Below are 13,631 nucleotides of genomic sequence, written 5' to 3'. Positions count from 1 at the left end.
GCATGCCTCTCGAGGCTGCGGAGCTGAGGCCGGGGGACGCCGTGGAGGTCCAAGCCTCTGCTCAGCCTGTGGGCTCTGGGCCGGAGCTGCCCTTCAGTGCCCCGGGAGTGAGTCCAGCCCGCGTTTATGAAGCCTGTTCCCTGGGGTGCCGGCCCCTAGATGTGTGTGTGTGTGTGTATGTGCAGGGATGTACCTCAAAACGGATTGGGAATGCCTGGCTGAACAGAGGGAACCTACTTCCTTTGCACTGGGGATTCAGGAGGAGACCCCCCACCCCAGTGTCTGCCATTCCCACGTGACAGCGTGGAGAGTGCTACCTTTCAGAGAGTGGCCCTTCGGCCTCATCTGTCTGTTGGGGGCTGTATTCAGGCCTGGGCCTGCTTGAGGGAGCACACCTCCTGCTGCTAGGGCCAGAACCTGTTCCCTGTGGGGTGGCCGGGGAACCCCTAGTGACAGAGGATGAGCTGCAGTGATGGGGTCGTGCTGGAGTGTAGGTGGTACGGTGGGACCCTGTGGGGGCTGAGCCGGGAGGGCACAGCCAGGCCAGTCACCAGGAGTGCGTGTGCAAGAGGGCAGGCAGCCCCAGGGGAGGACTCGCAGAGGAAGCGGGTCCGGGGGTGGAGGGCAGCCCTGAGGGGTAGTGGGATCGGTGGGCCAGGACCAGGAGACCCTGCTCTACCCCCGCCTTGCTCTGATGGCTCCGTCTTTCCCCCGGGGTCTCAGCAGTAGCTTCTGCAAACGGTGCGAGCCAGGCCCTCAGCCCCTCCCGGCCTCAACCATGCCTGCCAGTGGGGCCCCTTCCCCAGCAGTGACTCCCCAGGGCCATCATGCCCACCTTCTTCTTGATCTCCGCCTGGGCCCGAGCCTGGGCCCGCTGCAGACGCTCCTCCTGCAGCTGCTTCTGCATCAGCACCTTCTCTTCTCGGAGTCTGGGTATGGGGGGCAGCACAGGACACATCAAAAGACGGGAGGAGCCTGGGAAGGCTGCCAGCTTCCCTTCCTAGCTCCTTGATGCAGCCTTCAGTCAGGCCATGGCCCTCCCTCTGAGAGAACTCCCTACTCCTCTTCACCCTTCCCTGCCAGGCCAGGTTGGCTGCTGCCCCTGCTTTTTGGAGGTCGCAGCTCTGGTCCATCGGCTCCTACCCCTTGGAGCCCCACGTTCCTCGGTCCCCCTCCCTGGTCACTGGTCCACCTCTGTGTGTGCCTCTCTGCTCATCAGACTTTCGCCCGGTGCCTGCTTCTACCAGGGTATGGGATGGGACACAGAGGAAGAGCCCCTTTGCTTGTGGGAGAGGCAGATAGCTCTTTGCAGGTGGCCGTGTCTCAGGGCCCTGCACAGGAGTGAATGAAGCAGGCAGCCCCCCTGGCCAGCGGAGCCACTGGGTCTGTGGGGAGCTCCCTGGGCCTCCCCCTGGAGGATGGGTCCATGCTACCCATGACTGCTAAGTGTTCCTGCCTGCCTCTGCCCCTAAACCGGCCTTCCTCAGCTTCTCCCTGAGTCTGCACCTTCCCTCCCCTGGGTTCTGGCAATGCCAATCTCTCCCTCTCCGATCCAGCAGGGAAAATGGCCAATGCTGCCCCTTGTCCTCAGGGCAAGGCCATGCTGTCCACACCCTCACTTTGTCTCTTGGGCTCCCTGAGTCCACATCATCTCCCACTCCAGGAGAGGGCCTTCCCTCACTGGGCTGAGTTTGATGCCCCCTCTGGAAGACCCCCTGGCTTCGTCTTAGAGGTCAGAGCATCAGGGTCCTCTCTCCCTGGTTCGGGAGCTCTCAGAGGACAGGCCAGCCCGGAGCAGGGGCAGGGGTGTGGAGGGCATCCTCGCCCTCAGGGCCCTCCCTACTTCGTGAGGCGGCCCGGTGGGGCAGGGGCCTGGGCTCTCACCTCATGCGGCGTTCCTTCTCCTTGGCCTTCTCAGCCTGCTCGATCTTGACCTGGGGTACATGCTCTAGGTGTTCGAGCAGCTCGTTCAGGTAGTGCTCGATGATGGTGAGCATCTGCACAGTGCCCAGGTTGGACTCCTGCTGGGTGCCGATGCAGTGCCGGTACACGTCCAGCACCTTGTGGTTCAGGCTTTCCAGAAGCTTGTCCTGCAAGGCAGGCAGGCCCGCAGAGGGGTTGCGTGGGCCTCTGTGCACCCCCAATGCACAGCCTGCCAGACCCAGGGCCCCTTGCTGAGACACAGCTGGCCTCCCTGAGCTCTGCCCGGCACACTCAGGATCCCTGGGAGAAACAGCTTGGACACTTGGATTTTTCTAGGCCACAGCTGCCTGACCCCCTTTGCCCTCCTGTGGTCAGCCGGGTCCAGGCTTCCAGCCCCCACGCTGGGACTCACACCTGTGCCTCGGCCTCTACTGCAGCGGCCTTGCTGTGCACATGGCCTAGTCCCCTCCTCCAGGGAGCCTTCCTGTTCCACCCTTGGACTGACCTCGGCTCTCCACTGGACACTGTCCTGTGAGTTACTTTCTGTGTGGCCTGGGGCAGATGAACCCCTCCCTCTGAGCCCGCTCTGACATTCAGAAACGTAACATCCCCTGCCACATGGATTGGGCATGAGGATTAAGTGAGGAACAGCCGACAGAAAGGCTCAGGCCAGCAGCCAGTGAGTCTGTCTGGCAGGAGGCCGGTGGCACTGGCCTAGCTTGTCGTGGCATCCTCTCCCTGGCCTGGTGCTGGCACACAGTAGGTGCTCATCAGTAATTTGAATGAAGGAAGGAATTTGAATTAGGAAGCTGGGGCCATGCCTGTGACCCCAACTGCACTGTCAGGAAGGTCGTGCCACTGCCCGGCACATTCCTGGCCCTCTGTGCCCTCAGAAGACTCTCACTCTTTCAGCCTGGCCTGGGGACATGCCTTCTTCCTCCTGGCAGGCTCGCCTTCTGGACACTTGGTGTGGAAGAAGCAGACGTATTTGTTGAATGGAAGGACAAAGGAATGGAGGAGGTGTGCTGGGGGCAGCTGAGCAGCCAAGGGGCATAAGTACATGGGGTGGCTCCAGTTTGGGGACCAAGGGCCTTCTCCAGCCGGTGCCCCTCAGTCAGGCCTACAGAGCCTGGAAAGTGGCGAGGGGCGTGGCTGCCCCAGAACATTGCAGTGTCTCAGGACTGGCTTTGAGTGCTGGGCACTGGGTGCTCCCGGGGGTGCTCTTGAAGGGACCGGGCCCCAGGCCTGTGGTCGCCCACACTCCCTCCACACCCGCTGACTGCTGACCGCTGACCGGGGGCCTACCTCCTGAGCGCCCTTGTACTCGCCGAAGTGGAACACTCGAGCTTTGAGCTGCAGCTCGGCCACTGTCTCCTCTTCCTTGGCGATGGACGTCATCAGCGTGTTGACCCACTGCTTCAGCTGGTTGACTTCCCTGTCCCTGGATAGGGGACCAGCAGGGCCCCGCCCACTCAGCGCAGCTCTGGGCACTTCACCTCTCAGAGCCCGACCACCCTGCCACTGTCCTGAGGGCTTAGGGGCCATGACTGTGAAGTGTCTGCGTGGCCCAGGAGTCAGAGATGCTGCCGAGATGCAGGGGTAAGATTTAAGGTCTTTAGGGGTGCCCGGGGGGCTCAGTTGGTTATGCGCTGGACTTTGGCTCAGGTTATGATCTCACGGTTCGGGGTTTCAAGCCCCCCATTGGGCTCTGTGCTGACAGTCTGGAGCCTGGAGCCTTTTCAGATTCTGTGTGTGTGTCTCTCTCTACCCCTCCCCCATTCGCACTCTGTCTCTGTCTCTCTCTGTCTCAAAAGTAAATAAACATTAAAAAAAAATTAAAAAGATTTAAGATCTTTAACGATCAACACTACAAAAAAAAAGTAACAGCTTTATTGAGGTATAATTCACATACCTAGAAAAGTCTTTTTTAAATGCTTATTTTGAGAGCATGCGCACAGGTGGGGGAGGGACAGACAGAGGGAGAAGAGAGAACCCCAAGCAGACTCCACGCTCAGCACAGAGCCCGACATGGGGCTTGCTCTCACGAACCAGGAGATCATTACCTGAGCCAAAATCAAGAGTCAGATGCTTAACCGACTGAGCCACTCAGGCACTTCTTTTAAAATGTTCAATTCGGTAGTTGTCAGATTTGCAACTATCGTCATCATCTCATTTTAGAACATTTTCATCACCCGGAGAAACCCAGTCCCCATTAGCAGTCACTCCTTGTTGTCCACTCCTCCTCCCCCCCACCGTGTGTCTCTCCTGGATGTGCCGTAAACCTGGAGCCATACATCAGGGGTCTTTGTGTCTGGCTCCTTCATTCAGCAGAATGTTTTCAAAGTGTGGCGTGTGCCAGAACTCTGTTCTTTGTTATGATTGCGTGACCGTCCCCTATATGGATGGACCACACTGTGTTGAAATAGACATTTGGGGGGGGGGGGGGGTCCTACCTTTTGACTCCTGGGAATTATGCTGCTGTGAACACTCACACGTTTTTGTGAGGACTTGTTTTCAATTCTCTGGGGCATATATTTAGGAATAGAATTCCAACAATCAAATTTTAAGTGAGATAATAATAATAAGTAAAGATCTTTCACAGTCATGGCAGACACCGACCATCATGTGTTGGCTGACAGAGGTCTACCCATTGTGGTCAGCTGCATGCAGGTCCCAGTTAGAGCACATGGACACCGGGCCACTCCCAGCAGTGCCTGGGAGGCCCAGAGGGACCCTGCCACCCCCATGATGATTCTGTGGCTGTCTCCCCATTTGTTGATAGGACCCACGGACATTTTCTCAACTCTAAGCAAACAAAGCATCATGGGCTGCTGGCCCTTTGCCTGCTGCGGGTCCCACGGCCTGTCACATGCACCAGCACAGGGGTGCAGGCTACACTCCCCTGGCTATGGGGTTGAGTGCCGAGGCCAGGAGCTTGTGAGTGTGAGGGTGGCTGAGCTGGTCCGGCCAGACGGACCAGCTGGTGGGTGGCCAGAGAGACCACATGCAGCTCATCCCCATCCACCCACCCAGGTGCTGGTGGGGCTCATGCAGGTCACCTGGGATGACAGCATAAAGCACCTCCTGGGTGTCAGGCCCAATTTCCCTCCAACCCAGAGTGCCCATCGTAGGGATGAGTGCATTTGGGGTCAGTGGTACTCCTCCCAAAGGACACGTGACTGCATTCAGATTTAACCTTTTTTTTTTTTTTCTTAAATACTTCCTTTACTGTCATTGCCTTAACTGCTAAGTGTGATCCTACAGCTGGTACAGTGCTATTTTGCCTTTGCGGACATGGTGGTAGGGTTTTCGTTGTTGTTCTATTTCTTATCAGGGTGACTGGCATAAAAAGATACCTTTTCCCAAATAGTTCTCTTGAAATGTAACTGTTGGGTCACAATCTTTTCTCGGTGAAATCCCACCAACTGACAGGAATGCAAAGGCATAAGGGACCCACTGCTCAGCAGCGGGCCTCAGACCAGTGTGCACGTCACTTGAGTGTTTGTCAGAAGTGCTGATTTTAGGAGCCATTCCAGAGTCTAAAGAGCACTTCACTGTTGGAAGAGTGACCTGGTTTCTTCAACAACTGAACTGCAGGGGGACAAGATGGAAAGGGAACCTATAGATCAAAAGGGATTTAACCAACTGCAGAGTACGATCTTATTTGGATTCTAATTCAAACCAACAGTTTAAAAACTCCAACCATTTATGGATCATGGATATTCAGTATTAAGGATTACTGTTTTGTTTTTGTTTTTTTTAGATGTGACGATGGTACTGTGGTTACGATAAAGAGCCCATATCTTTTGAGGGAGATCTACTGGAGTACTTACAGATGAAATGATACGTGCCTGGAATTTGGAATAATATGGGAGGCGGAGAAGTCAGTGGGGTCTAGGGAAAAGGAGATCGGCTATGAGGTGATCAGTATTGAAGCTGGTGATGGGCCCTTGGGGACTCATGATACTAGTCTCTCCATTTTTGTACATTTATATGTACGAGATTTTCTTTTTCCTTCTTTAAATTTGTTTATTTAGAGAGAGAGTCTGAGCAGGGGAGGGGCAGAGAGAGAGGAGACAGAGGATCCCCTACAGGCTCTGTGCTGTCAGCACAGAGCCTGATGTAGGGCTCAAACTCATGAACTGTGAGATCATGACCTGAGCCGAGATCAAGAGTCAGACGCTCAGCTGGTTGAGCCACCCAGGTGCCCCTGTATGAGATTTCCTTAGTGGTATTGGGCTGAACTGCAGAAGTTATAAAAAGTTTTTTGAAAGATAGCAAGAAAGACGATCCCTTCATAGATACCTGGGGACATATAGCTAGAAAGTTCACTCCACTGGTATTAAAAAAAGAAAAAAAAGCAAACATCACCAAATATGAATAAGGATCATTCAAAAGAGAAAGTTACCATATTCCTGCAGAAATAGCGGCAAAAAGAACAAAAATAAAATACTTTGAAATAGAGAAAGATGGCAGAGTAGGACCATCAGGAATCTGTGTCCCCACTGGACAGCGATCGCACTGGCAGAATCTGATAAAGCCATTTTGGAACTCTGGAGACTACTAAAGCTTGCAACTTCCAGGGGAAGGCTTGGACGGTAATTGTAGTTAATTTTAGTCCAGCACAGCCTTGGGAATTAGAGTGAGCCTTTTTTTAAGGGCCCTGTTCTCCAAAATAACGGGGGATCTCTGCCCTGATCCCCGATTGGTGCTTCTGACCACAGAGGTACAGGCAAATGGGCAGGCAGCCACTGTTTTAACATTCCCTCATTGTCACAAGTCCACTTGACTTCCAGGGGATTTAAAGGACCAGTGCTCTTTTTCCTCCCTCTATTTTTTTTTGCCTTTTCCCCTTTGGAGAGCCAGAAATTAAAGACCAAGGACATGTACAAACAACAGCATATATGGGGAAAATTAGACAGTGACCATGCATGCCCAGGGAAAGTCTCAGAAAAGACTAGGTTTACACCTCAGGGTGATTCTCAACACAGAGACTGCCTACAACATTCAAATAAACAAAAACGGTACACCATGGAGTAAGGAGAAAATCTGATTTCCAGAGTTACCACATTATTAGATTCAAATGTTCAGTGTTCCAACAACAAAATCAAGGCAACAAAAAGTATGGCCCATTCAGTGAGGAAAAAAAAAATAACAGAAAATTTCCTCCCAAATCCCTGATGTTAGACATACCACAAAGACTTCAAAACAACTGTCAAAAAAAGATGCTCAAAGATCTAAAAGAAGATATAGAGAAAGTCAAGAAGATGATGTGCAAATAAAATGAAAGTATCAATAAAGAGATAGGAAACGTAAAAAGAAAAAAATTCTGGACCTGATAAGTAACTGAAACGAAATATTCACTAGAGGGATTCAAAGGCTGCTCTGAGCAGGGAGAAGAATCTGTGATCTTGAAGATCGGACAATGGAAACTATCAAGGCTGGGGAACAGGAAGAAAAAGATTGAAAAAAGCAAACAGAGCCTAAGGAATTAGTGGGACACCATCAAGAGAACTAATATATGCATCATGGACGTCCCAGGAGGAGAAGAGAAAAGGGGGAGGAGAGGATTTGAAGAAATGATGGATGAAAACTCTAAAATTGGATGAAAGACATGAAAGACATCGAAAAAGCCTAAGGGACTCCAATAAGAGGAAATCAGAGAGCCCCACACTGCGAGATTATTATTATTATTTTAATTTGTTATTTATTTTTGAGAGAGTGAGTAGGGGAGGGGCAGAGAGAGAGGGAGACACAGAATCCAAGTAGGCTCCAGGCTCCAAGCTGTCAGCACAGAGACCAACGTGGGGCTCCAACTCATGAACCATGAGATCATGACCTGAGCCGAGGTCAGACACTTAACCAACTGAACCAGGTGCCCCATAAATGTGGGCAATTTTAAAAGCCAGTATAAATTTTATTTATTTATGTATTTATTTATTTATTTACTTACTTATTTAGAGAGGGTGGGGGAGAGGGCCACAGCGGGAGAGAGAGAATCCCAAGTAGGCTCCATGCTCAGTGCAGAGCCCAGTACAGGGCTCAATCCCAGAACCTTAAAATCATGACCTGAACCAAAATCGAGAGTCAGATGCTCAACTGACTGAGCAACCCAGGGGCCCCTAGAAGCCAGTATAAGTTAACACTGGTTTGAAACTCTACTCTTTGTTTTCCAAATGATCTAAGAGACTAATACATTTAAAGAAAACATAATTATTAGTATAAAGGTAGCATTACTATAACTGTTTGGAGTGTAACTCTGAATCTTGTTTTCTACATAATTTAAGAGACTCTTGCATTTTAAAGAATTTTTAGTTTATGTTTTAGAGCACAGGATGTATAGAGATGTAAGTTTGTGACTTCAGCAGCAAAAAGGATGAAGATGGAACTGTAAAGGAGCAGAGGTTTTGTATGTTACTGAAGTTATGGTGGTAGAAATTCAAATTTAGGTTATTAAATGTAATCCCTGTGGTAACCACAAAGAAAATACCTATAGAATATATAAAAAGGAAATGAGAAAGGCATTTAAACATTTCACTACAAACAATCAACTAAACACAAATAAAACAGTATTGCAGGAGATGGGGGGAAAAACTATAAGGCATATAGTAAACAAAAGGTACAATGACACAAGTACCACCATTTCATCAATTACTTTAAATGTAAATGGATTAAACTCTCTAATCAAAAGACTGAGACTGGCAGAATGGAGAACACATGATTCAACTATATGTTGTCTATAAGAGACTCACTTGAGTTCCAAAGACACAAACCAGTTGAAAGAGAAAGGGCGGGAAAAGATATTCCCTGAAAATAGTAACCAAAACAGAGAATGAGAGTAGCAATACTAATATCAGACATACTTTAAACCAGAAAAGTTTAAAAGAGACAAAGAAGGCATTATATATTAATAAATGTCCACTACATCAAGAAAATATAACAATCATAAACATTTACATGCCTAATGACAGACTATCAAAACATATAAAACAAAAACTGACAGGTAGAAGGGAGAACTAGAATAGTTGGAGACCAATATCCCCCTTGCAATAGTGGAAGAGCAAGCAGACAGAAGATAACGAACAGAGGACTTAAACATTGCAATATACCAACTAGATGTAACAGACATACACAGAAAACTCTACCCAGCAAAGCAACATACACTGTCAAGTGCAAATGGGGTATTTTTCAGGATGTCCCAAATATTAGGGCCACAAATTCAGTTTCAATAGATTTAAAAAGATAGATATCATACAAAGTATCTTTTCTGTTAAAAATCAGATGAAGTTAGAAATTGTTAACGAAAGCAAAACTGGAAAATTTCACAAAGTTGTGGAAATTAAAGAACACTTTTGTAAACAACCAGTGGATCAAAGAAGAAATCATAGGGGTTCCTGGGTGGCTCAGTCGGTTAAGCATCTGACTTTGGCTCAGATCATGATCTCGTGGTTCATGAGTTCGAGCTCCGTGTTGGGCTCTGTGCTGACAGCTTAGAGCCTGGAACCTGCTTCAGATTCTGTGTCTCCCTCTCTCTCTTCCCCTCCCCCACTCATGCTCTGTCTCTCTCAAAAATAAAAAGTAAACATTAAGAAAAAAAAGAAATCATAAGGAAATTAGCCAAAAAAAAAAAAAAAAAATAGAGACGAAGAAACCTGGCAACACAACAGGGCAAAACTTATGGGAAACAGCACAATGTATGGTGCTAAGGGGGAGAATTTATGACTATAAAACTTACATTAAAAAAAGAGAAAGATCTCAGACCAACAATCTAACTTTACAACTTAAGGAACTTCTAGAAAAAGGAGAACAAATTCAACCTGACGCCAGCAAAAGGAAGGAATTAATATAAAAAAAAAAAAAAAAAAGAAAGGAGAAAAACAAAATAAAGAATAGAAAAACAGTTTTTCAAAAAGATCAAAAAAATTGACAAACCCTTAACTTAGATGGACTAAGGAAAAAAAGACTGAAGTTACTAAAATGAGAAATGAAAGTGGGAACATCACTACTGATCCTACAGAAATAAGAAGGATCAGTACCATGAATAGCCGTGTGCCTCCAAACTGGACAACCAATGAAATAGACAAATTCCTAGAAACACAAAATCTATCAAGACTAAATCATGTAGAAACAGACAATCTGAATAGGCCTATAACTAGTAAGGAGATTGAATCAGTAATCAAAAATCTAATATTAATCCTTTTGAAATTTTTCCAAAAGTTGAAGAAGAGGGAACACCTCTGAATTCATTTTATGAGAGCAGCATAAACATGATACCAAAGCTGGTCAAGGGGCGCCTGGGTGGCGCAGTCGGTTAAGCGTCCGACTTCAGCCAGGTCATGATCTCGCGGTCCGTGAGTTCGAGCCCTGCGTCAGGCTCTGGGCTGATGGCTCAGAGCCTGGAGCCTGTTTGCAATTCTGTGTCTCCCTCTCTCTCTGCCCCTCCCCCGTTCATGCTCTGTCTCTCTCTGTCCCAAAAATAAATAAACGTTGAAAAAAAAAAATTAAAAAAAAAAAAAAAGCTGGTCAAAGGCACTTACAAGAAAAGAAACTATAGACCAACATCTCTTATGAATATTCATGCACAAAATTTAAAATATTAGCGTACAGAATTCAGCCAAATTTGACAAGGATTATACAACACAAGTGAGGCTTACTCCTAAAATGCTAGGAATCAGGATAATATACCACATTAACAGAATGAAGGAAAAAGACGACATGATCATCTCAGCTGGTGCAGAAAAAGGATTTAACAAAACATTAAAAAACATCAAAATAGGAAAATGGAAACTACCTCCATATAATAAAAGCCATATATGAAAAGCCCACAGCAAACACCATACTCAGTGGTGAAAGACTGAAAGCTGTTCCTCTAAGATCAATAAGCATGGTAAGGATGCCTGCATTCGCCACTTCTATTCCACATAGTAGTGGAAGTTTTAGCCAGAGCAACTAAGTAAGAAAAAGAAAGAAAAAGCATCCAAGTTGGAAAAGAAGAAATAAAATCATCTGTTTGAAGATGATGTAAATCAGATGATGCAGATGATGTAACAGATGCAGATGATAGAAAACCCTAAAGACTCCACAACAAAGCTGTTAGAATTAAATAATTTAGTGAAGTAGCAGAATCAGTTGCAGTTGTATACACAAATAATGAAAAATCTGAAAAGGAAAACAAAAGCAGTCCCATTTACAAGAAAATAGCATCCCAAAGTTAAAGATAGAAATACTATATACCACAAAAATAAATTCAAAATGGATGAAAGACCTAAATGTAAGACAGGAAGCCATCAAAATCCTAGAGGAGAAAACAGGCAGCAACCTCTCTGAGCTCGGTTGCAGCAAGTTCTTATTCATGTCTCTGGAGGCAAGGAAAACAAAAGCAAAAATGAACTATTGGGACCTCATCAAAACAAGAAGCTTCTGCACTGCAAAGGAAACAATCAACAAAACTAAAAGGCAACAAACGGAATGAATGAAGATACTTGCAAATGACATATCAGATAAAGGGTTGGTATCCAAAATCTATAAAGAACGTACCAAGCACAATACCCCAAAATCAAATAATCCAGTGAAGAAATGGGGAGAAGACATGAATAGACATTTCTCCAAAGAAGACATCCAGATGGCCAACTGACACATGAAAAAATGCTCAACATCACTCATCATCAGGGAAATACAATTCAAAACCACAGTGAGAGACCACCTCACACCTGTCTGAATGGCTAACATTAACAACTCAGGCAACAACAGATGTTGGCATGAATGCAGAAAGAGAGGATCTCTTTTGCACTGCTGGTGGGAATGCACACTGGTGCAGCCACTCTGGAAAACAGTATGGAGGGTCCTCAAAAAATTAAAAATAGAACGACCCTATGGCCCAGCAATTGCACTACTAGGTATTTATCAAAGGATACAGGTGTGCTGTTTCAAAGGGGCACATGCATCCCAATGTTTATAGCAGGGCTATCATCAATAGCCAAAGTATGGAAAGAGCCCAAATGTCCATCGATGGGCAAATGGATAAAGAAGATGTGGTATTACTCTGCCATCAAAAAGAATGAAATCTTGCCCTTGGTAACAATGTGGATGGAACTAGAGGGTATTATGCTAGTTGAAATAAGTCAGTAAGAGGAAGACACATATCATATGATTTCACTCATGTGGAATTTGAGAAACACAACAGATGGGCATGGGGGAAGGGGAGGAAAAATAAGGTAAAAACAGGGGCAAACCACAAGAGATTCTTAAATACAGAGAACAAACTGAGGGTTGCTAGGGCAGAGGCAGGTGGGGGGTGGCTTAAATGGGTGATGGGCATTAAGGAGGGCACTCTTCAGGATGAGCACTGGGTGTCAGATGTAAGAGATGAATCCCTGGGTTCTACTCCTGAAGCCAAGACTACACTGTATGTTAGCTAACGAATTTAAATAAAAAAGCACCGTAGAAGTAGTGAAAGGCATTTCACTACTCCTACCTGCTAGAGGCAATACAAGAAAAAGAAATACTGTATGTTCCAGCAATTCCACTTTTGGGTATATGCCCAAAGGAATTGAAAACAGTCTTGAAGAAACATTCGTATACCCGTGTTCACGGCAGCATTGTTTGCAATAGCTAAAAATGTAGAAGCAACCCAAGTGTGTATGATGGATGGATGGATAATAAACAGATTGTGGCCTATTATACAAAATGTGGAATATTATATACAACCTTGAAAAGGAAGGAAAATGGATCAACCTTGAGGACATTAAGTGAAGTAAGCCAGTTTCGAAAAGTCAAATATTTGTATGATCCCACTTATATGAGGTACTCGGAGTAGTCAAAACCTTTTTGACAGCACAGTGGCTTGCCAGGGGCTGAGGGGCAGGAGAATGGAGAGTCATTGGTTAACAAGTTATTGGTTAACAGTTTTACAAGATGAAAAGAGCTGGGGAGCGGGGGTGGACGGTGGGGATGGCTGCACTACGTAAAGGTACATAAATTTGATGTTATGTGGACTTGACCACATTGAAAAAGGAAACAGAATGAAATAGAGACCCCTTTCACCCCAACGAACTCAAAAGCAATGCTCTGCTAGACCCTGGCTGGCATTTAGGAGCTTGGGAGTAACAGGCAACACGCACTTAGTTTTGGTTCCTTTATAGGGTACCTGATGTTTCGTTTGTTTTCCTTGTCCGCCTTGGTGTCACGCCTTCTGCTCACTCTTCAATCCTGCGGGAGGGTGTGCAGTGTAGGTGCCTCTCCCTGCACGTTCGCCTGGCCTTCCAGTACAGGTAGTTTTCATCCGTCACCGTGCTGACTTTTGCTCCTCCCTTCCATGTGTGGCCATCTCCTGAATTAGTTCCACGCGACCCCGGCACGCCGTCTACCTGGGGTCCTGTCGCTTCGTCTCCGTGTCCTTTCCTATAGAGTTCTGGGAGCTGTCCCCAGCTTAATGTTGTCCCCCTTGCCGACTCATGTGCTGGCTGCATCCAGTCCTTATTGTGGTCTTAATCCCTTAATCCTTGCTTGCACCCAGGCGTGCCTCTCTGCTTCTTGATATCTGCAGAATCTACATTTACTTGCATGTCTCAAACGCATCCCCTTAATGAATGCATTTTCTCGTGTTTCTGGTGACATTTTCCTGTTCACTTGTCCTTCAGGCTCCAGATCAGGGCAAGTCCAGCACCAAGGACTTCAGATGAGTTGTGCCACTTTGATTGTGTGTCCAG

General features: G+C 47.0%; 1 protein-coding gene across 2 annotated transcripts in view; it reads right to left on the bottom strand.

Moving 5' to 3' along the window:
* The window catches only part of CFAP100 (cilia and flagella associated protein 100), a 51,358-nt gene that overhangs the window by 284 nt on the left and 37,443 nt on the right, over nt 1–13,631 (bottom strand). For both annotated transcript variants that reach the window (XM_086697256.1, XM_086697257.1), the window contains 3 exons: nt 3,229–3,364; nt 1,885–2,090; nt 836–929 (listed from right to left, as the gene is read on the bottom strand). In XM_086697256.1, coding sequence (XP_086553382.1) covers nt 836–929; nt 1,885–2,090; nt 3,229–3,364 — 436 coding nt within the window. The remainder of the gene's footprint in view (nt 1–835; nt 930–1,884; nt 2,091–3,228; nt 3,365–13,631) is intronic.

This window comes from Puma concolor, chromosome A2, assembly GCF_028749965.1.
Source record: "Puma concolor isolate L17-30 chromosome A2, mPumCon1.1.hap2, whole genome shotgun sequence".
In the NCBI taxonomy this organism is placed as follows: Eukaryota; Metazoa; Chordata; class Mammalia; order Carnivora; family Felidae; genus Puma; species Puma concolor.
Note: the sequence above shows the minus strand (reverse complement) of the source record. Positions and strands in the feature narration are given on the sequence as shown.